This window comes from Myotis nattereri (genome assembly GCF_964212035.1).
Source record: "Myotis nattereri genome assembly, chromosome: 14".
Taxonomy (NCBI): Eukaryota; Metazoa; Chordata; class Mammalia; order Chiroptera; family Vespertilionidae; genus Myotis; species Myotis nattereri.
Window position 1 is genome coordinate 29,647,538 of NC_138089.1, and position 26,913 is coordinate 29,674,450.

Below are 26,913 nucleotides of genomic sequence, written 5' to 3' on the forward strand. Positions count from 1 at the left end.
GTAGCTGCCACCCTTCCCTTTCTCATACATTCCCGTCGCCTTCGCCTCCTAATCGGAACACCATTTGGGCTCCCGTCTGAATCAGTGCGTCCCAAATAGCTCTTCTTATGGACCTCAATAAATGCGTGTTGCCTCTCATCTTGAAAGGCCTTTTTATTTTTATTTTTAGGTTAACAGGAACATTCGAGGATTCGGTCAGCTGAGACTCCTGCTGCCTGTCTGGTAGAGAGAACAGCTTACAATAACAAACACACGGCAGACTTGGACGAGTTACCCTCCCCACAACCTGCAAGTCTGTTGGGATCGTTCAATTCTTCAAACAGTCCCGTTTCTATGATCTCTTCCTGCCACGCTATGGGGACAGCACCTGTTGCAAATCTTTGGAAGAACTTCTTACCTTTATCATCAAACTCGATTCCCCGGCCCTCAGAGAAATCTTCAATGCCGTCGATGTCTTTGGCACATATGGGGGTTCCATGAGGCCTGCTTCCAGGCGAGGAAAGTTGATGGTTTTGAAGAAAGGGTGTTTCCTGGGATCATCTGACTTTTCTCTGTGAAGAAAGGGATGCTCAGCCCGACCCGGTAACAAACCCAAACGGGAACCGTCCTAACAATACATAGCGTGCCGAGTTCTTTTCCTGTAACACAGGTCAGTTGCCAAGACAGTATAACGATGCAAAGAGTCATTTACAAAAATGGTAACGTTAAACCTCACCCGCAGCTCTGCCCTCTGCAGACTGCAGCGTTTTATTGTTTGCAGACAGCCTTCACACGGAGATGTGATTTGCCAAGAATCTAGCAGTTGACACGATTTTCATTCTTGGTGTTTCCATGAAACACCAGCAAACGTCAGTGGGGCCAGAACCTGTTCGCCTGCAACTTCCAGTCTTCGCCTCTTGCTGTGCCCTTCAGGGTCACAGGAACAAGTTAATGTCTCTTTCCACATTACAACCACTCACATTTTGAGAGACCACACTCACATCTCACTCATCACAGAACATGATTTCTAGGAGCCCACCTAATCCCCGCCCCTTCCCCAAACCCCAGCTGGCATGATAATCTTTAAAAAACTTAAAGCAAAATCCATTCGTAATTGTCAGTAGCATGAATGAGCATATGGTTGGTGCTCAAGACTATGTTTATTTGCTATCAAATCTTCCTTTCTTATGCTAGAAATTTTTCCAGTATTTGCCTCAGAATAAGGGGGAAAATGTATGTTTCCAAATGTGTACCCTCTTCTATTATATTTACCTATTGCTGTGTAACAAATTGCCCCAACATTCAGGGGTTTACAACAATAAACATTAATTATCTCACAGTTTCGGTGGGTCAAGAATGTAGACATGGTTAACTGGGAGCCCCTGCCTCGAGGTCTCTTGGGAGGTTGCAGTAAAGCTGTTGGTCAGGGCTGTGGTCTCATCTGAAGGTTCACCTGGAGCTGGGGGAAGATCTCTTTCTAAGCTCACTCATATAATACTGGGAAGCCTCCATCCGTCATCATGTGAGCCTCTCCATAGGGTTGCCTTATTATAACATTGTCACTGGTTATCCCCAGAGCAAATGATCAGGGGAGGGGGGTAGAGTTCAAGACAGAAGGCACAATCTTTTTAATACTTAATCTTAGAAATGACATCTCATCACTTCTGCCATATTCTATTTGTTGGAAACAAGACAGTAAGCCCAGCCCACCCCTCAGAGACTCCCCATCATGTCACATGACTACTGAAGCACATTCTGCCCAGTAAGATGAGTAGAGTCTAAACACAGTAAGGATGTTACTGCTAATAGTGATAATAATTAACATGTATTCAGAGCCTACTCTCAGCTAACACGTTCAACCCTTCACTTATGTTGTTGTTCTGTGATTCTGGCCTAGTCCCATCCAGAAAGGCCATCCAGGCCTCCTTGGACTTTCCCCATTATAACCCAACTGAAAAGACAGGTATGGAGAGCTGCATCCTGAGACACTACAAGGTTTCTCTTTTCTTCTAAAGGTCTTCAAGTCTCCATCAACGGAAAGAAGGAAAAATGCAGACTTGCCTTCTCTTAGAATCTACTGCCCAATATCTGTGTGGTTCATAGCCTGTAGAGTAGAAGCCTTGAGGGAGGGTTACTGAGATGAACTGAAGCTTCAAGGGCATATATATTCCCCCAAAATGTATACACTCACTTTTAATAATTATAAAGGCAGTGTTTATTAAAATACATTTTACTTTCAAAATTGAGCTACCAGCTATTGAAGTGTGAATACTTTTTGGGGGTTACTATATATAGTTAGTTAGTTGTATTGAGGTATAATTTACACAGCAATATTCACCATTTTAAGGTATCAGAGAGATTGGGTGGTGGGTCTCAGACAGATTTTAAATGTGGTAGAACAAGGATAGAACTAGGATTCCATCCAAGTAGATCAGGAATGAGCCCCAGGCCTGTGTCTCACAGAGAACAAAGGAGTTGGAATGGGACCAGGTGCCAGGAGGAAGGAATTTGTACCACATTATGGCCGCTGGCAGGCATGATCACATTGTCCCAGAGGTGAAGAGGGCGCCTTAAACTCACTCTGATCAGCTTTAACTTGGAGAAACCAGGATGGCCTGGGCTTGTCCGTCAGGATGGCTGAATGCCGTCCTTTTGCAGCGTGTCACACAAGACAAGGGATCGATGAACCACTTAGAGGCTTTCTTTAATGTTCTTCAAGACCCCCATCTAGATGCCTCTGGAAGGCAGGGCCCATGCCTTATATCTATGGGGAGAGACTATTCCATGATGTGACCAGTGCCTGACACTGCTGGACCCGCCAGCTAGATCCTGGCTGAAGCTTGCCTCTGGAAACTCCTCTCCGAGAATGTCTGAGGGACCCCTCCCCTAGCCCCGAGGTGTGCTGCTTCTTTGAACAGAACATTGTCCAGCCCCAGGCAAGCATGTAAGGCATTTCCCCCTAATTTGGGACCAGTCACCCCAGTACCCCACCCACCCTGCCCTGTACTATATAACCCTTATCACCTGCACATGGAGATCCATGGCATCTTGCCATCGCCCCAGACATGCCTCGTATGTAAGTTCCCCTAATAAATTCTTGATGTAATGTTAGAACTGTCAGCCTCTTTCCCAGTCTCTTGGCCTGGGACATTTACATAACAATGTCCTTTTCCAATTAAAGTCTGTGTTTGCTGATGCTAACAACGGAGGAGGAGGAGGACGAGGCTTCCCAACCTCTACTCCTTGCCCTCCGTGTCCAGGCCACCACAAAGCCGATCACTTTGATCCAGTTCACCCGAGATCTGTAGTTAGCAATCGCATGAAGGTGATTTTACTCTTGAGTCTTCCCCGGGCTGCTTTGTGCAGGGCGCTTTTGACCCATCTCCTCTTGGACCAAGAGGAGAGGCTACTGAAGGAGGCGGCGTCTTTTGTAATAGGCAAACTGGCAGCTAGCTGCAGGGAGACCCCCCTGCTTGCTGGAGTGGAATATATTTGCGAGCATTAACAGGGGCTCTTGGGTTACTGATTCCCACATGGGGATTATAATGGATTTTCTCATACCACGATAAGATACCAGCTGTCCATACATGAGAACCACACGGTGGGGTTTGGTCTGCCAAGAACAGTGGGCATTAGCCTGAAACTGCAGTCAGACAAGTGCATGGGTATTTGCTCTTGCTCTGCTGCATGGGCCGATCAGAATGAAACCTGCAAAATACTTAAGTGGCCTTCACCTTGGATTTTATTGGAAAACACCATGGTTGACCCCCACCCCCCTTTCCCTCTGGTAATCACCATACTGTTGTCTGTGTCTACGAGGTGTTTTTTTAATCCCTTCACCTTTTTCACCCAGCCCCCCAAACCCTCTCCCCGCTGACAGCTGTCAGTCTGTTCTCTATGAGTCTGTTTCTCTTCTGTTTGTTAGTTTATTTTTGTTCATTAGGCTCCACTTCACTTTATTTTAAATGCTCGTAGTTCACCTTTTTCACCCAGCCCCCCAAACCCTCTCCCCGCTGACAGCTGTCAGTCTGTTCTCTATGAGTCCGTTTCTCTTTTGTTTGTTAGTTTATTTTTGTTCATTAGGCTCCACTTCACTTTATTTTAGTTTTCTTGTAGATCTCATTAAGTTTATCGGCGGCTTCTAAACAGTTCTTGAGAGACCTTAAAAGTGTGGTTCTGAACTCTAGATCTTCCATTGACAATTTTGTCCTGTTTCTTTGTCTCCGCATTTTGTTATGCTTCCTTGGTGCACCCCCTAGTGGTCTTTGTTCGTGGTCTTATAGTTAAATCTTGATTGTTGTAGCTAATTCCAGGGAGGGTTTGACCTCCAGGCCAAGTGGCTATGAGAATCAGCTGTGTCAGCAGTGAGAGAACTTCTGTCCTCTAGGGAGGTGCTAATCTGGCGTTTGCCTGAGGCTATCCGGCAAATGCCTCTGTGCAGGGCTTGGGCGGGGCGGGTCGCACAGGATCAACAGGGTGGGCCGGAGAGAGCAGTTATGGCAGCTCTCAGTCCTGTCCCCAGGGGCTCTGCTTCTCTGAGTCCCAGCACCCGCTGCAAAGCTCGGAGAGAAAGCTGCACTCGCTGACCGAAGCCAGGCAGTCCCGCTTCTCCCGTTTGCGTCTGGGTCCCTAAAGACTCTCCCGGATCTGGAGCTCAGAGTCTGCGACTCCCTCCCGATTGAAAATGCCAACCGCGCCCTCCGCTGCCAGCCCGCTCCGCGCACTCCGCACCTCAGAATTTGACTTCAGCACTGCGCCTCCTCTGAGTGTCCATATGCGTTTCTCTTTCCTCCTAGTTGTAGGACTTCCACTCAGCCAGCGTTCCAGTGGTTTTGGGTGATGTCCGTTCCGTCTTTTAGTTTCACTTTTGAAGTAGTTGTTCAAAGCAGCAAACTCCGGCGTTAACCTATGCCGCCATCTTGGTTCTCGACTTCACTTTATTTTAAATGCTCGTAGGTGCACTGGGGAGGGGGCACTTGACCGCTCTGCTATGTACATGCTCTCCAGGCACTCGCTCTGCTTTGAAGGACACCCACAGAATTAATCACACTTGAGTGAATTTTTTACTGCATTAAAAAAAAATTAAAAAAAAATATTTTAGAGACAGAGGAAGGGAGAGGGAGAAACATCGATGTGAGAGTAGAACATCAATCCCCTGCCTCCTGCACGCCCCCTACTGGGGATCGAACCAGCAACCGTTGGTGCATGGGAAGACGCTCAACCAACTGAGCCACGCGGACCAGGGCATGAATGAATTTTTTAAAACTATGAAGAGCTGAAATGAAAATGTTGGAAGGTTTTCTTTTTCACTGAACAGCTGGTTTTAATATGACTCTTCTTTAATGTTGTAAACAGTTATATTCAAAACAGGCGCAACAACATATGCTTTATAAAAAAGTTTGATGGAGCAGCTTCAGGCAACGATCCAGTGCTTTAAGGTGGCATTTTCTTGAAGAAGTTTGTCAACATCTCATTGTATAGACCCAAAGTGTGCTTATGAAAGTATTGAGATAGATCCTCAAACACACCAAGTGGGTGGTATTCCCTCCGGGGAAGCCATCTAACGAGATTGCTCCCCTGTGTATGGTATCAGCTGGGTACTAGCCTTATCAGGGTGATCACTTTGTAGGTTATATAACTGTCTAATCACTACGTTGTACACCTAAAACTAATATAACATCGTACTTCAACTGTAATTGAAAAATACATTTGAAAATATGAACATAAAATAAAAGGGACTGTTCGCTTCCCCCATTGCCTCGGCCACTGTAGGTGTGCCCTCTGATACTCAAGAACCAGATGGTAGAGATGGTCGGTGGTCACCACATCCCGGTCTCTCCTCCCTGGGCTCACAGAAGACAACACTGGCCAGCCCCCTCACCGTTAGCGAGGGCCCAAGGAATGTTCTGGCCATCAGAAGTGATATGTGAAGTGTGCCACTTCCCGGCTGAGGCAGCACAAAGCTCCCAGGTTCTCTTCTCAGGCCACAGCACCTGGAAGCCACCAGATGGATGCAGCCACGCCTGGCCGGTGTGGCTCAGTGGTTGAGCGTCAACCCATGAACCAGGAGGTCACGGCTTGATTCCCGGTCAGGGCACATGCCTGGGTTGCGGGCTAATCCCTAGCGGGGAGCATGCAGGAAGCAGCCAATCGATGGTTCTCTCTCATCATTGATTTTCTATCTCTCTTTCCCTCTCCCTTCCTCTCTGAAAACAATAAAAATATATATTAAAAAAAAAAAAAAAAGATGGAAGCAGCCAGGATCTCTGAGCCACTGCTCAGCAGGGAGATGCCCACTGTATTAGCCAGGTTCTCCAGAGGGGCAGAACCAAAGGATCCAGAATGCACCACAGTGACATAAAACTTATTTTGAGCTAAGGGCATTTGAGAGTCAACAGAGGCACATGTGCATAAAAGCAGAGCCTCCTAAAAGAACTCAACTCATCAATCCCCTCCCTGGGGATTTTCAGGAGTTTTGGAACCAGGGAAGACTGACTCATATTGCCAGTGACAGAAATCAACACCACACCAAAAATAGATATTGTCACAAAACTATCATATCTCCCATCTATTCTCCTGAGGGCCCGTTTACTTGCCCTAAAAGACATTCGTTCTCTCACAGTGCCCACCCCCACCAGGACTAACAAGTCATTTGCTTGCCTATAAGTGCCCTTCTCCGCCTCCCCTTCCCCTCTTAAGATGGCACATAAGCCCCCAATTCTAACCACCTCCTAGTCACATCTGCCTGTGAACTCCTGCGTATGTACATAAAGGACAATGTCTTTTGCCAGTTTAGTTTGCAGGTCTCCATTCTTGAACCTAAGAGGGTAGAGAAAAATATTTTTCCTGGTGGAGGCTTGGCTAGTTTTAAAATTCTTTAAGGTAAGCTATCAGGCTAGAGAGCCAGGGAAGAGTCGCAGTTCAAGTCCAAAGCTCGGTTTTCTGGGAGAATTCTCTCCTCTCCGAGGCCTTCAACTGATTGGATGAGGCCCATCCACATTCTGAAGAATAATCTGCTTACTGGAAGCCTACTGATTTATATGTTAATCTCATATTAATAAATATTTGCAGAGACATCTAGTATACTGCTTGATCAATATCTGAGTACTGTGGCCTAGTCAAGTTGATACTGAGTTTCACCATCATACCACCCTCCCTGCCCATTTGAGATAGGAGGATATTGAGACTCAGAGAAAGTAACTCAATTATATAAGGTAAAACGGCCAGTAAATAGCAAATGATAGCAGAGCTGGAACGGGAGTCTGGTCTGTGGCTCTAAGCCCTTGTTTTTCTCCCTCTCCCAAGGGTTTCTTCATAGGTCAACTTTTATGTATTTTTTCTTCTTCTAAAATATCTTGATCTTATTATTCCATTGTAAGCAATAAAACTTGACTTTCCTCAAAACTAATTTTGACCATATTAACTAATCTGGCAACATCATATGTATTTACTAAATATCTGTTGACTGGTTGATGCTATTTTACAGAGACTTTTAATAGGGGAAGAATTTTCCAGAGCTTTGGCACTCAGTACTGGTGTTTTAATTTTATTTTGAGCTTTAATTTTTGAATAGATAATTTACTCATGTCGTTCAAAATTCAAAAGATAATAGGATTCTATAGTGACAATCCTCATTTGCATCCCTGTCACCAGCCCCCAATTTCCCTTTGTAAGAGGCAACCAATCCTATACATTCCTTGTATACTCTGCTTAAAATGGTGTATGCAGCTATTTGAATTACATATTTTCTTTCTTCCTTTTTATATATGCTGCTTTGCCCCTCACTTTTTCAGTTTAAAATATATCTTAGAGATAGTTCCATATCAATTGCTCATAGAGTTTGAAAATATCAGAAATACTTTACCATATAATATGCAAATAATAATCCCATATAATAAAAGGGTAATATGCAAATCAACTGAACTGCTGAACAACCAGTCGCTATGATGCGCACTCAACACAGGAGCTGCCCCCTGGTGGTCAGTGTGCTCCCACTGGGGGAGGGCCGCTCAGCCACAAGCCAGGCTGACGGCTGGTGAGCACAGCAGCAGTGGTGGGACCCTCTCCCACCTCCGCGGCAGCGCTAAGGATGTCCCACTGCGGCCATCAGTTGGACATCTCCCAAGGGCTCCTGGACTGCTAAAGGGTGTAGGCCAGGCTAAGGGACCCCCGAGTGCACAAATGTCCTCTAGTAGGACAATAATAACACAACATAATCCCAAAGCTTTGTCATTAACCCACAACATTCTCCAAATGCCTGTGGACAATGCTGACATCATGAATCATCTCTATTACATGGTAATTTACCTGCTTCCTAAGCGTTGCTCTGGTTTCTTAGCCAAGAAGAGTCTGCAAATATCTTTGGCTTCCTCTGTGAAGTTATGTTGGAATGTGACCTCTTCTTTCAGGGTTCTTTGCTTTAAATCCTCTTTACTGATTTTTTCCTTGTAATCTTTGAATGGTGTTCTTCCAGCAACCATTTCATAAATGCTGCATCCCATTGCAAACCAGTCCACGGGATAGGAGTAACTCACTTTTTCCATTAGGATTTCAGGCGCCATATAACCATTGGTTCCAGCCTGAAACACCCAAATAAAAACAGAACAAAACAAAACAAAAACACTAATGTGAGTGTAACAGAAGTTGTTGATTGTCTATCCAATACCCACTCTCCTTTTCTTGTGAAGGGGTTTATTAATTTACTGGAGGCCCAATGCATGAAATTCATGCAAGAGTAGCCTTCCTTCCCCTGGCTGCCGGCACTGGCTTCCTCTGGCACCTGGGACCCAGGCTGGCTTCCCTCCGGCCGCCTGCAAGCACCCAGGACCCCAGCCCCGGCTTCGTCCGGAGGACGTCCAGTCTAATTAGCATATTACGCTTTTATTATTATAGATTTGGCATGACATTGTGTCTAACCCATTCTATTCCCTGCTTTCCCAGCAGGCTCTGGGGCGGTCAGGGCAGGACATAATACCCATTGGGCCAATGACATATAAAAAGGACTTGGCTGGAGTGCACTATGAAAGCGACGATGTAGCTGCTCTTGAAGAGAGAAAATCACTTGCCCTCTCTTAGTCGCCTCACCTCATCTTTAAAGGTGAAAAGTTCAAGTGGATTCTCTCAAACCTCTAAGTTCTGCATTTGCTTTATTTATTTATTAAACAATTTTTCTCCTTTAAAAAATTGATTTTAGAGAGAGGAAGGGAGAGACAGAGAGAGAAAAACACCGATGTGAGAGAGAAACATTGATCGGTTGCCTCCCACACAGGCCCCAGTGGGTGACCAAACCTGAAACCCAGGCCTGGGCCCCGCTTAGGAATGGAACCTGTCACCCTTTGGTGCACAGAAGGATGTTCCAACCAACTGAGCCACACCGGCCAGGCCTGTCTGTTTTAAATCACAGGTAACAGGAAATCAGATGCATTTTTTTTTTTAAGGTTATAAGGTTGAGCACTTCATTGCTAATTTTGAATGTTCACATAATGTTATCTAGTCTATGATGTTTCCTACTCTATTTGCTGTGCAGTAATATTAACATCACATATCTTGGTCTGTCTGTCTCTGCATTAAAAAATCAACAGTCGTTTAATCTAGAAAATCGCACATATGAAACTTCATTTAACATGCATGACCATATAATGTAGGCATACCTCTACTGACAATATATACCAAACGACCACTGAGTTAAAAAATTATATATATATGTAAAATACACATAACACAAAGTTTACCATCTTAGTTATTTTTAAATGTACAGTTCAAGAGAATAAAGAACACTCACATCACTGTGCAATGAATCTCCAGAACGCTTTTCATCTTGCAAAACTGAAACTCTAATATCCACTAAACAAAAATTCCCCAGCCCCTGGCAACCACCATACTACTTTCTGTCTCCATGAATCTGAATACTCTAGGAACCTCATATAACAGGAATCATACAGTATTTGTCACTTTTTGTGACTGTGTGGGATCTTAGTACATTCATTCATTCAACAAATATTTAACGAATACCTACAACATACCTTGTAATGATAAACTATGTATTTACCTGACAATATGTTTTTATCCCCCAAACTAAGTAGCTTTTGGTTAAAGCATAATGTATAACTTCTCCAGCAATTAAAAATGCAAACAAAAACACCTGAAAGTGACAATAAGCTTATATTAGAGCAGTAAGATTTAGAGCAATAGAAAATTTGATGTATCATCTGTTCCTGTCTTTCAACCAGGTTACTTAGCTTTGCAGTATGTACCTCAAATGACCCAGAAGGAAGAGAAAGGGATCTATTTTGAGATGTTCTTAGTTCCATTATTCATAATGGTCACAAGCTGGAAACACCCACAATGCCCATCAATAAAGACAACAGACCAGAGACTAGTGTTAATACCAAGAAGTGTATATATGCACGCCCCACACTGGTGATCAAGTCCGCAACCCGGGCATGTACCCTGCCTGGGAATCAAACCGTGACTTCCTGGTTCATAGGTCGACACTCAACCACTGAGCCATGCTGGCCAGGCAAATATATGTTTTTAATGTGCACAGTGTACGTAATGTCTTAGGATATTAAATTTGTAATAATTTTTACACAGATAACAAGAAACAAAATTAAATGACCCAAGCACTAATGAGGCGTAATTGGCTGTGCAAGAGAATTCTGGGAGTGACTGGGGCCTGGCAGGCTGGCATGAGTCAGCATGGCACTGCTGTTTTCACAGAGGCAGCGTGTATGTAGTATGTAATTTGGGTGAGCGTCTATTCCGGTTTGCCTGGGACGGTCCCGGTTTACATCTGTTGTTCTGACGTCTTGTCTAGTTTTGCATTTGCCCGGACAAAAGGGTATTGTAAGCTCCTCTGAGGCCCAGGATATAGTTACTCATCTTTGTATCCAAACCAGGTGCTTACTGCCTCCCTTGGTACTTGCCCAACAAGACGGTGTAAACTGCAGTAAAAGCTGGTAACTAGATGTTTTCCACTCACTATGGAGCCATTCCCTGCAGTGAGTTCTAGAGATACCAAGACATATAAGGCCTGGCGCCTGCCCTTGGGAACTTACAGGCTGGTGGAGACAGACAGGTCCAAAAGTTCATTCAATAAAGTAGGGTAAATGCCATAATGGGGGTATAAAGCCACAGGGGAGAGACTGCTTTCCCGCTAACGGGCCTGTGCAGGAGATGCAGTCAGGAAAACTGTGAGGTGTTCAGGGACCTTCGAGGACCTTTAAGGAATTTGACATTCTGCAATATAAGGGCTATGGGATGCGATGGTGGGAGGGGAGGCTGGCGGGGGGAGGTGGATGAGTCTGAGAAATGCTGTAAGTCAAAGTAGCAAAAGGCAACCCCAGTCTTCCCTTTCCCTTGTATCTCTCTATTATAGGCCAGGAGGTTAAGTACTCCACCTCCCAGCACCCTTTGCACCCAGGGTGGTCATGTGATGTGAGCAAGGCGAAGGTGCTGGGGGGTGGAGGTAGGAAAAACAAGGGAACTTACTGTAAATACATAAAAGATATGATGGATTAATGGATCAACCGAGGGATGGGTAACAGATGTAAACTGGGCAAGCGAATATATGGTCACCCAAATTACGTATTATATGCACTGTTCCTGCTCCCCTGCCCACTCCCACTGCCCCAGAATATCCTAGACCTCGTATCCTTTGTATTTCACTATGAATCTCTAAAAGTTAAAGTCATTTTTAAAAAATCCAAAAACCAATCACAACAATACCATTCTCTCACTTAAATCACAATAATTCTTTAATATTTTCAAATATCTGGATATGCTAATGCTGTCCCAATTGCCCTATGTATTTGTCTTCCAAACAGTTTGTTTAAATTTGGATTCAAATAATCCATATGATTGACGGATATGTCTCTTAAATCTCTGCGAATATATAAATTCTTCCTCTGTTACCACCCCTTGCAAGTTTTTATTGGGAAAATCTGGCTAAACTGTAGAGTTTGCCACAGTCAGATTTTGCTGACTGTACTTTGGTGGTATCAGTTACATGTTCCTCTGTACTGTGTATTTCCTGTACATTGATAGCTAGATCTAGAGGCTTAATTTTTCTACTGAGCTTTTATTTCTGCAAATATGTTTTTATTTATTTAAATTGATTTGAGAGAGAGAAACATCGATTTGTTGTTCCACTTATTTATGCATTCATTGGTTGATTCTTGTATGTGCCCTAACTGGGAATTGAACCCTGACATTGGCATTTTGGACAATCCTCTAACAACTGAGCTACCTGGCCAGGACTGCAAATATGCTTTTATTAATGTATAATTAGCATAGAATAATGTGCACAGGTCTCGGCTAGTCAGTTAAATAAATTTTGATAATTGAATACACCCACGTAAATGCCACCTAAACAAGATATAGAACATTTTCGTCTAAGAAAGTTCCTTGTGCCCCCGTCTAGTCCATTCTCCTCCCAGGCAACCACTTTCTGGTTTCTGTCACTGTAGGTTCATTTTGTTGGTGCTTGGATTTCATATGAATGAAATTGAATGGCAGATACATTTTTGTGTCTGGCTTTTTTTTTTCTTTTTTAAATTGTTAACACTGTTATAGATATCCCCTTTCCGCCCACCCCGCCCACTTTGTGACTTTTAGATGTTTTTGAGATTTATCCATGTTGTTCTGCAAACATATCAGTGTTTTGTTTTTTAATTTGCAAATATCCTTGTTGTTTTTCTCTGAGTGTTCCTTGCCTTATAGCATATGTTCTTGTTTCATGGATGCAATATCTTCCCTTAAATCGCAAAGGATATTAAGTATGTTTTAAAAAATGGTCTCTTCTACTTTCTGCATTGTTCCTGTTTTCTACAAGTTTGTTTCTTCTGTTTTCTTTCTTTCTTTAAAAATTTATATATTTTTATTTCAGAGAAGAAGGGAGAGGGAGAGAGAGGTAGAAATATCAATCATGAGAGTCACTGATTGGCTGCCTCCTGCATGCCTCCTACTGGGGATCGAGCCTGCAACCTGGGCATGTGCCCTGACCAGAATAGAACTGTGACCTCTGGTTCATAGGTTGATGCTCAACCACTGAGCCACACTGACCTGGATCTTTCTTTCTTTTTTCTTTCCATTGCATTTTATTTTAGAAGGCTTTCTTGAAATGACAAATGATCTTTGACAATTTGTTCACATGTAAGAGTGAACACTAAAAAGCTAGCATGAAACTGATCAATGGATGGGCTTTACTGGAGGGTGATCCTGCCAACCCATGCCAATGGGGACCTCACCTGTGAGTATCCATTGACCTTGTTGGGCTGTTCAGTTTCCCCATAAAGATCCTCCAGTACCCTACCTGAGAGGTGTCAGCCTGCTTCCCCTCATTCTGGGAGCTGAGGTGGGGAAGGGATGGAGGGTCTCCCCATATTCAGTGTTTCACTATCCTCAACTCTCAGTTGGGCTGTATGTTCCTATCCAGCTTCTCTCGGGTTTAATCTCTCCTGCTGGGGTGGGAGAGGCACAGAGGAAGACCACAAGCAACATCCAACTGCAGTTCAGACCGTGGTGGTTGGTCAGTTCTACTCTGTGTGTGTCACCCTTCCAATGAGCACATTTCGGAGCCGAGTGACTTTAAGGATTAGCATCGCTAATCAGGACCAGAGAGACACCAGTTTCTCAGTAGGAGGTGGAAGGTGGAAGTGGAGAACATGCCTTGTCCTGGAAAAAGGCTTGTGAGACGCCTCCTGGGAGAAAAATTAGAGATAATAGCGGACAATACTAACTGAGCGTTTATCACATGCTAAATACTTTCTCAGGAGCATTACCTGAATTTCTTGTTTAAGTTTCATGATAATCCTATGAAACAGAGACTATTGTGTCCCCCATTTTGCAGATTAGAAAACTGAACCACAGAGAGTTAAATCTTGCCCACGGTCACCCACCCGAGATTCCCACCCAGGTCTGCACTTTGAACCACGGCATCACACGGCCCCTATGGAAGTCGGTGAAATTGCTTTTCCTGGCCCTCCACGTCCCCTTCAGGATTCGTTTTCTCTCCGTGGAGTCCCCTCCTGCCCTCTCCCCGTGTGCCAAGTACAAGTGCTCTCCTTGTTCCATTCTGGCTTAAGTTGCTTTCCTTTACCCTTTCCCAACAAGTTCTCCTTTCTCTGCCCGTATCTCTGTTCATCAGAGGCTGGCTGGGCTGCTCCCACTACAAAGGCTGCTGGGAGGTGGGGGCCAGACCCTGCAGTATTCTGGGAACACGGTGTTCCCTCCCCAAGAAAATGAATGAAGAATCGGCCTCCGTCTTTCCCGCACTGTAGCCCCCGTTGGTGGAGTGGAAAAAACACCAGCCAGCCAGGGCAGCCCGAGATTCATTCCAAGTAATTTTCGGGACTAAATTTGCCTCTTGGCCCTAGCCTAGACAGAAAAGGTGCTGGTGGGATTCTGAAGGGCACCGCCGCCTTGAAGAGTGGAGGTATTTCACAGGGGAGAAGAATGGAATTAGAGGCACACGCCAGAGTCCAAGCACCCAAATTCCATCGCAGCCTCCAGCTGAAAAAATTAATGGCCTGCCCTTTAAGCCATTTGTCTTCTGCATGTGAACTGCCTCCTCAGAGTGGGGTGGGAGGAGAGAATGGGCCAGGCAGCATGGGGCGGGTCGCACCAGCTGACCTCTCTGGCTCAGTTTAACTCTTGCAGTGACAAAGGGCCCCGCACATTAGTCTCTGCGCCATCCAAGCAGTCGCTTTCAGTCCGTGTGACCAGAACTGCCATTGCCAGGGCTGTAGGGCTCACCAAGTGTCAGCAGCAACACATCTCTGAATGGAGGTTTCTGTGTGGTTTGTCCTTTTTTTTTTTTTCCTTTTGCTTCATTTTGTTTTGCTTTTGGTTTTATACATAGTGCCCTTTGGCGGACGCACACAGTCAACACCTGGTCGGGCAACACAAAGTGTGCCCAGCATTGCGGGGCCTCAGGCCCCAGACCTCACAGGGTTTAGGAAGCCATGGAGGACCTGCCCCCTCCCCAGCTGCCCCCTAGGGGGCAGCAAGAAGTCCTTCCACCGCAGCCATGGCCTGTGGGTTCTTAGTCCCATCAGGGCCACCTGTCACCTACAGGTGTCCAGACTCTGACACCCTACAGTTGGGGCCTGTGCAGACACCAGCTACATCACTACTGCTGTTGGATGTGGGTTTCCACTGACCCTGCAGCCGCTGTCACTCTCATCCCTGGGCCCACAAGGGGCGGAGGGGCCGGGCGGGGGCAGGTGTATTCTGCACTCACAGGAGCCCCAGTTTGGCTTTGGTCAGCAGTGGACTGTGACCTCGGAGGTGATGAGAACAGGGAGGGGCCTTCAGTGGGTCTCAGAGGGCACAGCTCCTATCTTAACAGTTGTACACACCCATAGAGCGGAGTGTGCGTGGGCACTTGCATGCACGTGCAGGTCCATCAAGGTCACAGTGAGGAGTAGGTCTCCCCTTTCACCGAATCTGGAAAGTTGGCGACCTTAAAGCCATCATTAGAAGAAGTGCCGGTGCCACGGCCCTGGTGCGGCCAGGTCAGGCTGGATTTGACGACCAGGTGGGGAGAGACAGACAAGGACGCTCTCGGCCTTTCCAGGCGGCAGGGTGGCCTGGGCCCAGCAAGCTGGCCAGCGGAGCAAGAAACCGCCCGCGGCTGTCTCCTCCGCCTCACTCCCCCCAGCTCATCACAAACCAGATCCACTTGACAGCACAATCCAAACAGAAGAGGGAATCAAAATGTACATCTTTTGTTTGCCGTGGCAGGAGAACTGTTGAGCAGAGGAAAAAAACAAGCTGAGCTTAGCGCTATCAGCTGTTTCCTGGGGTTCGCTCCTTCCTTCCTCCGAGGGGGGCCTGGCCGCTTTGTTCTCGTTCCCAGCTGCTCCTCTGCGCCTTTAAGCGGTGGCCTTTGCAGACCTCGGAGGAATGCAGCCTGAGACCCCAGGGGACTCGGTTCCGAGGCTCCGCCCTCCCCGCCCACACACCCCCCTCCCCCGCCCCCCCTCCCCAGGTCGGCCCCTGTGCTGGTCTGCTCACCCCGCCGCTTTGCTCCCACCCGTCTCTCTCTGCCAACCACTTCCTGGCTGGGGAATAGGAGCCTCACCAGAGGTGTCTTCCTACTCTTTCTGACACCCCTGGGAAGACGCCTTTCGGAGAACCCCAACAGGGACCCAAGAGAGGGGTCCCTGCAATAATGCTCTCTGAGCTGCCAAACCTGGTGTCAGTCTGCTGTGGCTCCGATTCCAGCTTTACCAATTATTAGCTGGTCACCCCGGGCTAGTTACTCAACCTCTCTGAGCCTCAGAGCTCTGACCTCCTAGGACTGTGATGAAGATGAAAGTGATTAAGACGCTGATCGCCCTCCAAAAGCCTGATACATAGCAGGCCCTCAGTGGGGCAGCAAGGATGCTCATCAAGCCTGGGCTTTGGTTGCCTCAGGCAGGGCCGCTGCACAAGGAGAAAAACCCAGACGCCTCTAAGACCCCATCAGAGCGAAAGGCGGGCCTGGCACGTCACCAGCGATCAGTGCAGTAATTGCGATTCTTTCACCCGAGTGTGTTCTTCGGTGGTTTCCTGTCCTGTGAATCCATCCAGCAGCGGGCTGAGGCATATTTTCCATGCTGCCTCCAAGATGCTCAAAGTAAAACCACAAGTGAAGTTCCACGTGGCTATGAGGAAGGGAGACGACTGTGTGCTGCTTGGCTCAGCCTAGAGGTGAGCTGCGCCCTCGCCCACTGCCCACCAGGGCAGCCTGGGACTCCTGCCGGGTGCCTGTGCCTCTCAGGGAACAGGCACAGCTGCAAAGCCCACCTGAGCAGCTGCAGTACCTGCCATGTCAGGTGAGGCAGAAACGATGCAACAGTGGGGATTGTGACAGAGGCTGGCGCCTGGCTTCTTGTAGGATAATCACAACAGTCGTTTCTTTCTTTCTTCCTTTCTTTCTTTTTCTTTCTTTCTTTCTTTCTTTCTTTCTTTCTTTCTTTCTTTCTTTCTTTCTTTCTTTCCTTTCTTTCTTTTCCTTCCTTCCTTCCTTCCTTCCTTCCTTCCTCCTCTCCTTTCCTTTCCTTTCCTTTCCTTTCCTTTCCTTTCCTTCCCTTCCCTTCCCTTTCCCTTTCCTTTCCTTTCCTTCCTTCTTTTCTTTTTCTCTTCCCTTCCCTGCCCTGCCCTGCCCTGCCCTGCCCTGCCCTTCCCTTTCTTTTTAGAACAGTCGTTTCTTGATTGCCTACCAAGCAGCTGTCCCTCTACTAGGCATTTATCTACCTTGTTACTTAATCTTCTCAAGCCCAAGAAGCAGGTGGTATTAACCAGGCTTAGAGAAGAGGCATGGCTTCCCTGGGGGCAAGTACAGGGCTGTGGCCAACAGTGGCATTTGGAAGAAGGCACTCCGCATGCCATGTGCATGGAGCATGGGCTAGCCATCAGTCCCCACTGTCTCCTGGTCAGGTGGCCCCGTGAGGGGTCAGCCTGTGCCTCTGTACACAGCAGCCATAGTAAGTGGCAGACTCACTGGCACACTCACCCTCCTTCCATCTCATGATCCTATGGAGCATTTTTCATCACTTAATCTGAAGGGATGCTCTGAGCTCCCCAAACGCGTCCACATCACGTTAGGTGACGCAGCGGCCTGTGGTCCCTGGGTCGCACTGTGTTGCATGACAGCCCCTCCTGGTGCACCCTGCAGGCCTCTGGCTCCCTCCTCACCTCCGCGGCTCACAGACAACGCCGGCCCGCCCAGTTCCAAACCCCCTGCTTCGCCTCCCTACTGTTGACAATCTTCCAGATCATCCTTCCAGGGCTGATTTAGTGACTTCCAACCCTGAAACCTTCAGTGGCTCCCCAACACCTGTGGCATCGGGTTCAAATATCCTTATCTGACTCCTCCAGCCTCCTAGGCTGGCATCTCTCGTACCTTTGTCACCCCTCACACGCTGTGACTACACGCCCGAGACAGCTGCAGAGCCACTCTGTTCTGTGACCAGACTCACACGCTGTTTTATGATTTTACCTTGGCCAGGGTTTTCAGCCGCGGCCTCACGGACACTGTGGGCCAGATCATTCTTTGAGGAGGGATGCTGTGCTGGGCATTGCCCACTAGTTACCAGTCATGACAACCAAAATGTCTCCTGATGTTGCCACATGTCCCCTGGGGCCCAAATCGCCCTCAGTTGAGGATCAAGAGCATCTGCTATCCCTTTGCCTGGCCCACTCGCCTTCCTCTTACCCGCCTACCTTCTGTCTGCTGTGTAAGTGTTGACTTGGTTGTCATTTCCACCTGGAAGTCCTTCCCAGCCCCATGTCCCCCTGTCAGGCTGGGTGCCCTCCTTACACGCAACCTGCACAGCCCTGACCACACTGCCTTGTCACTGCCCTTTTACATGCGGGTCTCTCCCCATCCTGGGGCCTCATGAAGGCAGGCGTGTGTTTACCGGGTTCCCTCTTGTACTCTGGGTCCAAGGCTGTAGCTGCAACAAAACCTCACCTAACACGTACCTGGACACCCCTCTCTCCCTGACCCCATATCCCAGACACCACGGAGGCCTGTTCATTCTGAAGTCTCTTCCCAATTCATCCATCGCGCTCTGGCTCCACTGCCCCCTGTGGGCTGAGCTGCCATCATCTGTCATCTGGATGACAAATGACCACAATCCACCTGAATCCCCTCTGATCTGTGCTCACTTCTGTTGGAGCAATTTTGCAAAACAGAATTCTGGGCATGTTGTCCCCTTGATTAAAGCCTTTCAAAGGCTTCATGGGCTCGTAAGCAAAAAATCCGTCCTTTACGTGGCCGGTAATGCAGGTTTGGTGAGGCCCCTGCCACCTCTCCAGCTTCATTTGGACCATGTTTCCTCTGGCTTTGTGCTTCCCATTTCCTGGCTTCCCTCAGTTTCCCCCAAAGCAGCAGTTTGCACTGGTGATTCCCCTCGCCTGACATGCTCTGCTCCTCCTGGAGTGGATCCTGGGGGACTCTGCCCAGATCCCCTCTTCAGGTTCTTGGCCTGCACTCTCCAGACGCTGGGACCAGGGCCAGCCAGTGCAGTGGGACAGGGCCCTGAGTGGCGAAGCAGCCCGATGCTGGGGTTTGATGCAGTTTGGCTGTAGGAAACTTTACTGATTGAATGGTTTGAGAATAAAGTCACACATGGGGCAGTGGTAGGGGGGTGGTGTGGCCATGGCTGCTTTTGTAGCTGGTCCCATGGCCTCTTGGAACCATCTGTGGGATCCGCTAGATGCCATCCTGACGAGCAGCTTGTAGGGCATCTCTGCAGAACTCGGCTCAGCCAGCCTGCCTTGGCATCAGCATGGACATCGTACCTGCCCAGGGGCCCCTCACAGAGCTCTGGGGACCCCACCACCAGTGTTTGTAGGAAGTCCATGAAGAGCCCACTGCTGTCCTCCCCTGTGCCAAGCCTGCAGGTGCAGCGCAAGATGAGGCCCCCCAGCAGGATGGTGCTGCTCCCCTGCCTGGCGGACAGTGGGGGCTTTGAAGGCTGTCTTGACAAATTTTTGAATTTGTATTTTGTAAGTTAAATCCAGTGAGACAATGGAGTATGTGCCCAGGTCCTGGAGCCTCAGCTCACACGCCTGGAATCCTATCTCCTGTCACCTCCCTGGCTCTCTGCATGGGTTCTTGCCCTCTGCAGCAGGGAACTGCTCACCCAAGGTCCCCCCATTCTGCCAGCTCGCCAAGGTCACCGACTGGCTCCTGGAGGGATACAAAAGCCTGGACAACTCCTAGAGCCACCCCAATTCCAGAGCTTACTGAAGGACTGCCTGAGGTCTTAGTTCAAGCTCATTGTGGGTCAGCTTCTCTCTTTGCCAATCCTGCCTTCCTCATGCTGGTATCTCATGGGAGTGCACCCTAATAAATCTTCCACGTGTAAATCTGTCTCAGAGTCTGTTTCCAGGGAACACAGCCTCAGACACCACCCCAACTTCTTTGCTGAGTAAATGCCTGTCTATCTCTCAATAGCAAATAAGTTGTATCTCCCTGAGGTTAATTCTGATCCTCACACATTAAGTCAAATCCTCCTTGGAGAGACCTGTGTACCACATCTTCATAGCATTTATCATAATTGAAATTTTACATTCATTCGAATGATTCCTAAGTTCTATCTCTCCCCTACTAGACCCTAAGCTCCACGTGGGCAGAAAACCATGTCCATTTTTAGCTCATCATTCTATCCCTCATGTTTAACTCAGTCCTGGAAAATGCTCAATAAGCATATGTTGAATGATTCATTGAGTGAATGAATGAATGACTGCCTTTTCAATGTAGGAATATTAAAATAATTCCAAGACTGTTGTGAAGATTTTTGAATACTCTTAATAGTGGTAAATGCTTTGAAAATAGACTTGAAGGTTTTTCTTCTTTTTAAAAAAAAAAATTATTGATTTCAGAGAGGAAGGGAGAGGGAGAGAGAGATAGAAACATCAATGATGAGAGAGAATCATCAATCGGCTACCTCCTGCATGCCCCACACTGGGGATCGAGGCAGCAACCCAGGCATATACCCTGACCAGAAATTGAACTGTGATCTCCTGGTTCATAGGTTGACACTCAACCACTGAGCCACGCTGGCCGGGCTAGACTTGACGTTTTTGTAGTGGTCCGGTTTCTAGGCCCTGGCTGGGTAACTCAATTGGTTAGAGCATCGTCCCAATATGCCAAGATTGCAGGTTTGATCCCTGGTCAGGGCAAATGCAGGAATTAACCAATGAATGCATAAGTAAGTGGAACAACAAATCGCTGTCTCTCCCTTCCTCTTGATCTCTAAAATCAGTTTTTAAAAAAAGTTAGCAGGAACTGAATTTAGTTAATAATGGTTGTGATAATTTTGGTGGAGACCATGAAGTAACCAGAATGCCTCTCCTATGTGGCTCTTAAACTGTTACTCAGAAGTAAATTTCAAAAAGAAAAAAATTTGGCGCAGGGTCCTAATGGCTGTGATGTCTGTAGGTGTTAAGTTCTGATGATATATTCAGAAATCTCTTAAAAATCACTTACTCAGTATGTCTCTAGCACTGTGTTCAGTATAATAAAGGCTTAAAAATAAGTATAATAGTGCCCAGCCTCTGTCACCCACTATCCTTCTGAATGTAAGGAGTTGGCCAGAGGCTTTAAGGCAGAACAAGGTAACCACACGTGTAAAAGCTTTGGGGTCGTTATTCTAACTTCCTTTCCAGTCTTGACCAAATAACAAGTTCTAAGGACCCACGTTCCATAAAACCTGAAGGTCACCGTTGCCCACATTGAATGCTGAATCTGGAAAGTCCCAGCATGAGCCCCGCTGCCCAATGTTCCTATGATATTTTCCTGGAGTCTCTAAAAAGTGCTATGAGTTCGTTTTAGTGTGTGCATGTAGACGTCAGCTGAGAACAGGCAGGGGTGCTTATCACATTTATTACAAGTGAGTGTAGACAGTGGCTGGGACCACGTTTAGTGATATTGTGTCGCTGTGTGGGAGGCTAGGTCTGAGACACAGTGCGGTGTATGTGGGGGTGCTAGTCTTCTGAAGTCTTAACTCTGTCAGTGGTTCAACTAGGCTTGTGGTTGGTGTCCATATCAGACCAGACCGAGGGAGAGATGCTAATGCCACCTCGTGCATTTATTCTGTCTGAGCTTTCCAGAGTGGCGAGCCTTTTACCGCATTAAAGACCATAGGCCACATCTGCCCTGTGTGGGAACTTAACAAGGTGGAGTCAAAACTGTAAGTACTCTTGATCTGACATATCTGGTTCCTATTACGTATTAGTGATGTGGCTTTGGGTGAGTAACTTAACCTCTCTGAGTCTCAAATTTTCTTTCTTAAAAAAAAAAAGTGTTTTTATTGATTTCAGAAAGGGAGAAGGAGAGATAGAAACATCAATGCTGGGAGAGAATCATTGATTGGCTGCCTCCTGCACGCCCCCACTGGGGATCGAGCCCACAACCTGGTCATGTGCTCTGACCAGGAATCTAACTGTGACCTCCTGGTTCATAGGGTGACATTCAAGCACTGAGCCACGCCAGTTGGGCTCAATTTTTCCATCTGTAAAATGGAGCCAATACTGGTCCCTATCTCATAGAAGCTTTTGTAAAGCATCTAGATCCCATTACTCCTTGATTAAGAGGTCAGAAAGCTTCTGAACTTTTTAAACCATTGAGGTAACAGCAGTTATTAGAGGCACCCACTGTTTTTGCCTAACTGACATTTACTTCCTTCCCATTCTTTTCCATCCTGATTTTCCCTTGGAGAACGCATTTCTCTTTTGTCAGTTCGCGAGATTTAGACGGGCAGACCTTCTCCCTGGCTCCTGGGAACAGCAGTGACCTATCTCATCCTGGCCAGTGGAATTGGTTTTGGTTGGGCATGTGACCTAAGTTATCCACGGAGGGTCTTCCCTGGGAATTGTGAAGGAACATCTCCACCTGCCTGTCACACAGGTGCCTCATAAGCAATACAATCACAGTTGAACTTGCCAGTTTTCCCACAGTTCTGCTCCTCCTTCTGATCACAGGAGCTAGAGACCCCCTCCTTGCCCGCCCCCCTCCCCCCCTCCCAGCTCACTGTCCCTCACCCTGAAGTCCCACCAAGTCTCTTTCCAATACCTCCAATTTACAGCCACTGCTTCAGTCCTACTGGCTTTTGTAGGCCTCCATCATCCCTCCTTGGGCCTTGACTTGCTTCTCTGCCTCTCATCTACCTTCCAAATTGGTCTTTTAAACATGCAAATTGACTCATGTCATTCCCTTCTTAAAACCCTACAATGGCTTCTTGTTCCCACAGGAAAGCATTCCAATGCCCTTGAATGATACTACTAAGTCCTACACATCTTGTCAAAACCTTACAGCCACATACAATCAATGACCTGCAATTTCTAAAACTTGCCATGATTTTCCTCACTTCCTTGCCTGACTGCTTTCTCTGCTTCGTAAACTAAAAACTGTGTGAAAACAAAGTTTTAATTGAATATTTTTAAATGTGCCTTGGGCCCTTGTCTTCCTGGGGAATCTCCCACCTTTGTTCACAGAAACTCAGTGATAAAGACCTGTCAGAATTCCAGAGACTTTGTATTGTTTACTTTAAAAAATTGCTTAATTACATATAACTAGAGGCCCGGTGCATGAAATTTGTACACTGGGGGACGGGGTTGTCCCTCAGCTGGCCTGTGCCCTCTTGAAGTCTGGGACCCCTCAGGGGATGTCTGCCTGCTGGCTTAGGCCTGAGTCCACTGGGGATCAGGCCTAAGCCAGCAGTCAGACATCCCTCTTGCAGTCCGGAGTTCTCGCAGTCCGGGGCTCTTGCAGTCCAGGACCCCTCGCTCCTTACCACCCACCTGCAGCGGAGGCAGGAGAGGCTCCTGCCACCGCCACTGAGCTCACCAGCTGTGAGCCCAGCTTCTGGCTGAGCGGTGCTTCCCCTGTGGAAGCACACTGACCACCAGGGGACAGCTCCTGCGGCAAGTGTCTGCCCCCTGGTGGTCAGTGCATGTCATAGCAACTGGACATTCTGCCATTCGGTCGATTTGCATATTAGGGTTTTATTATATAGGATTTCACCCTCCCCTTTTTAAAATCCTCAACCAAGGAGTGAGGATATTTTTTCCATTGATTTTTAGAGAGAGTGGAAGGGAGGGGAGGTGGGGAGAGGGAGAGAGAGGAGAGAGAAAGAGAGAGAAACATCAATGTGAGAGGACACATTGATTGACTGCCTTCTGCACTTGCCCCAATTGGGGGTGGGGGGTCGACCCTGCACCTGAGGCACATGCCCTTGACTAGGAATCAAACCTGAAACCCTCCAGTGTGCAGGCCGATGCTCTAACTGCTGCCCAGGGCTAATTCTCTTTTTAATCAAAGAATTCTCTGCAAGCCACTTTCACCAAAATTGATCAAAATACACATCAGTTGCCTTTGTTCTCTTTTATATACTTCATTTCAAATTTCATCTTCATGTAATATAAAACATTTCCCCATTCCACTCAACAGACAAGGCCATATTTAATTCAACATGCTAAGAGTTAGGGGCTTCTTCTTTTTCTCTCATCCTATTGAAGTTTATCTGCAAAAATTCTGGAATTTTAGGGCCCAGCCCCTGGAATTTTAGGGCCCAGCCCCTGGAATTTTAGGGCCCAGCCCCCCATTTTCCAGAAAAGAAAACAAAGGCGCTATTGACTCAGGAACATGGCGCCAGGAAGCTGGTTATCAGTGGAAGGAACCAGGCCCTGGTGTTAGGTTCAGCATGGACTATCCCCAACTCACCAAGAGGGCTCCCCTCAGCCTCCATCCAGAGAAGAGCTGAGTCGCCCCCAAATAACCAGTTAAGCTAATCCTCTCACACCACTCCACTTAGGCAAGATGACAACCTCAGGGCTTTAGGGAAAAGGAAATTAGAAGAATTAAGTCCAAGGCTCTGTTTGCCCTGGGAATAGAACAGCCCTCTCCTCTCCAACTCTGTGCCCCACCCTACGGGCAGAGGGAGAGCCACTCACCTTCTGGGTGACAGGCCTGCCATCCTGGATCTGCATGGCCAGCTCAGGTCGGACAGCCTGCAGTTGCCAACGTCGTCCAGGAGCACGTTCTCAGGCTTCAGGCCCCGGTAGACGATGCCGAGAGAGTGCAGGTGCAGCACCCCACAGGCCATCTGGGCCGAGTAGAAGACCACCCTGCTCATGGCCAGGCCGCGGGTGCCCACGCTGTAGATGTGGAACTAGAGGTCTCCCCCGTTCATCAGGCTCATGACCAGGCAGAGGTGGGACTTGCTCTCAAAGGCGTAGGCCAGGGAGACGATGACAGGGCTGCTGATCCTCTCCAAGATCTCCTTTTCCAACAGAGCCATTTTCTCACCATTTTTCTTCTTCAGCCGCCTCTTGTCCAGCTTCTTACAGGCATACATCTTACCAGTGTTTTTCACCTGGACAGCACATACCTGAAAGGAGAGAAAGAGAGGGAGAGGAAGAAGTAGGGCGCAGTGGAGAGGTGGGGGGGGGGAGCGAGGGGGGAGGCGGCGGGGAGGATATGGAAGGTGGAGGGGTAGAAATCAGCCAAAGTGAACAGGCGGCAGGCGTCTGAGAAAAGAGAAGCTGTAACTGAGAAATGTTCTTCCAGAAAGAGCTGGGGCCACAATGAGGTACCACGGCACCCCACTGTACTGACAAAAGGGAAGATAACAAGTGTAGGTGAGGATGCGAGGGCACTGGCACCCTTGTGCATTGCTGGGGGGGATGCAGAATATAAATGTTTGGTGGTTCCTCCAAAAGTGCTCAGAGTGGTTCTGTTCACAATAGCCAGAAGATAGAAACAACCCAGGTGCCCACCAATGGATGGCTGGATAAATGAAATGTGACATACCCATGCAATCACATATTATCCAGCCCTGGAAAGGAATAATACATGCTACAACATGGATGAACCTCTGAAAATTATGCCCAGTGAAAGAAGCCAGACACCAAAGGTTACAGATCGTCTGATTCCATTTATATGAAACATCAGAACAGGCAAATCCACAGAGACAGGGAGCAGACCAGCTGTTGCCAGGGACAGAGAGAAGGGGGAACGGGGAGGGACAGGAAGGAGGGAAATATCCTGTAGGGGTGGTGGTTATACAACATCGTAATGTACTGAATTGTACACTTTAAAATGGTTAATTTTGTTATGTGATTTTACCTCATATATGGTTAATGGTTAATTTTAATCTTATGTAAATTTTACCTAAAAAAAAATTTGTTTTCTACTTAAAAAAAAGAGTGAGCACAGCAGTGGTGCACAATGAATTCTCCACTTTACCTCAAGATGAGTGTTTTCTCAGATCTCTGCAGTGTGTCTCAAATTCCCCCTCCCCCGCTTACCACCACTAAGGGGAAAAGGGGCTCTCCATCACCTGCTGCCATTCTCCACAATGTCCGGGGCACGGAGGGGGTGCCCGGTGTGCACCCCAAGAGAAAGATTCTTGGCCAGTTCCACATTTTGTCTTTCCTATGCCATCTCATTTTATTTCACACATGCCACAGGTGGCATGAAATGAGTATTAAGGAAATTGCCTTGAAATTGAAAAAAAGAAAAGAAAAAAGGCAAAACAAAGCAAAACCCCTTTATGCAGTATCCTTCAGCTTCCAACCTGGCTGTTCTGAGACACTTACCTCCCCAAAGCCACCTTTCCCCAGCACGCAGAACTCGGTGAAGTACTTGTCGGACACGGGCTGCATCTCAAAGACCTTCCACTGCAGAATCTGGTCGTAGAAGGGGCTGGCCAGGAAGTCCCTGAAGGGCTGGCCCTGCAGGAAGGCCATGGCCTCCGCCCGGGCCAGCGCCACCAGGGCTGCCCGCTCGTCCTCGGTAGTGGCTGCCAGGCACCTGGCGCTCAGAGCCGGGCTGAGGAAGGCGGGTGGGTGCCAGCAGCGGCCACCAGCGCCTGCAGGCTGCTGCCCTTGGCCGGGCCCTCTGCCAGCTCCCAGCTCTGCACCTGCTCCAGGAAGGCCACGGCCTCTCGGTACCGGGGCACTGTGGCCAGGAAGTCCCGGAAGAGGCGGCGGCCGATGGGCTGCTGCTCGCACAGGCTGTGGAAGTCAGGGGGCAGCGCCTGGCGGAGCGGGGCGCAGCTCTGCGGCCCGGGCAGTGCCAGGCTCCGGCGCCGCCGCTGCAGCTCCTGGCTGTCTCCCTCCCACGTCTTCCGGGCCTGCAGGTAGGCCGTGTTGGCCATCAGATTGTCCAGGCCCCCCATGTCCACCATGGCTGAGCACAGGGAAAGGAAAGGCGGGATGGAGGGCTGCGGGGGACTCGGCCGTCTGGCTGCCCGCTGGCTGGTTTGGGTTCCCAGGTTCAGTAACTCCCGGGGATTTGCAGGGAGGCCTCTGGTCTGCGGGTGGGACTGGCGGGGCTGCAGAGAGAGGTTTCCCAGGTAAGAGGCTTTGCTGGCTATCGATAGCTGGTCAGGGAAGGGCACCTCGCAGGTGCCTCCTGTCCTCGGAGGCCGAGCA

The 26,913-nt window shown here is 48.0% G+C and overlaps 1 protein-coding gene across 1 annotated transcript; it reads right to left on the reverse strand.

Moving 5' to 3' along the window:
* Window positions 1–236: 236 nt before the first annotated feature.
* GRK7 (G protein-coupled receptor kinase 7) lies at window positions 237–26,666 on the reverse strand (the record flags this gene model as incomplete). Its single annotated transcript, XM_081106155.1, is given in 8 exon segments — window positions 237–461; window positions 464–551; window positions 8,287–8,558; window positions 24,430–24,473; window positions 24,476–24,647; window positions 24,651–24,866; window positions 26,077–26,336; window positions 26,339–26,666. Coding segments are annotated over 8 exon segments (1,605 nt in total).
* Between the last annotated feature and the right edge of the window lie 247 nt (window positions 26,667–26,913).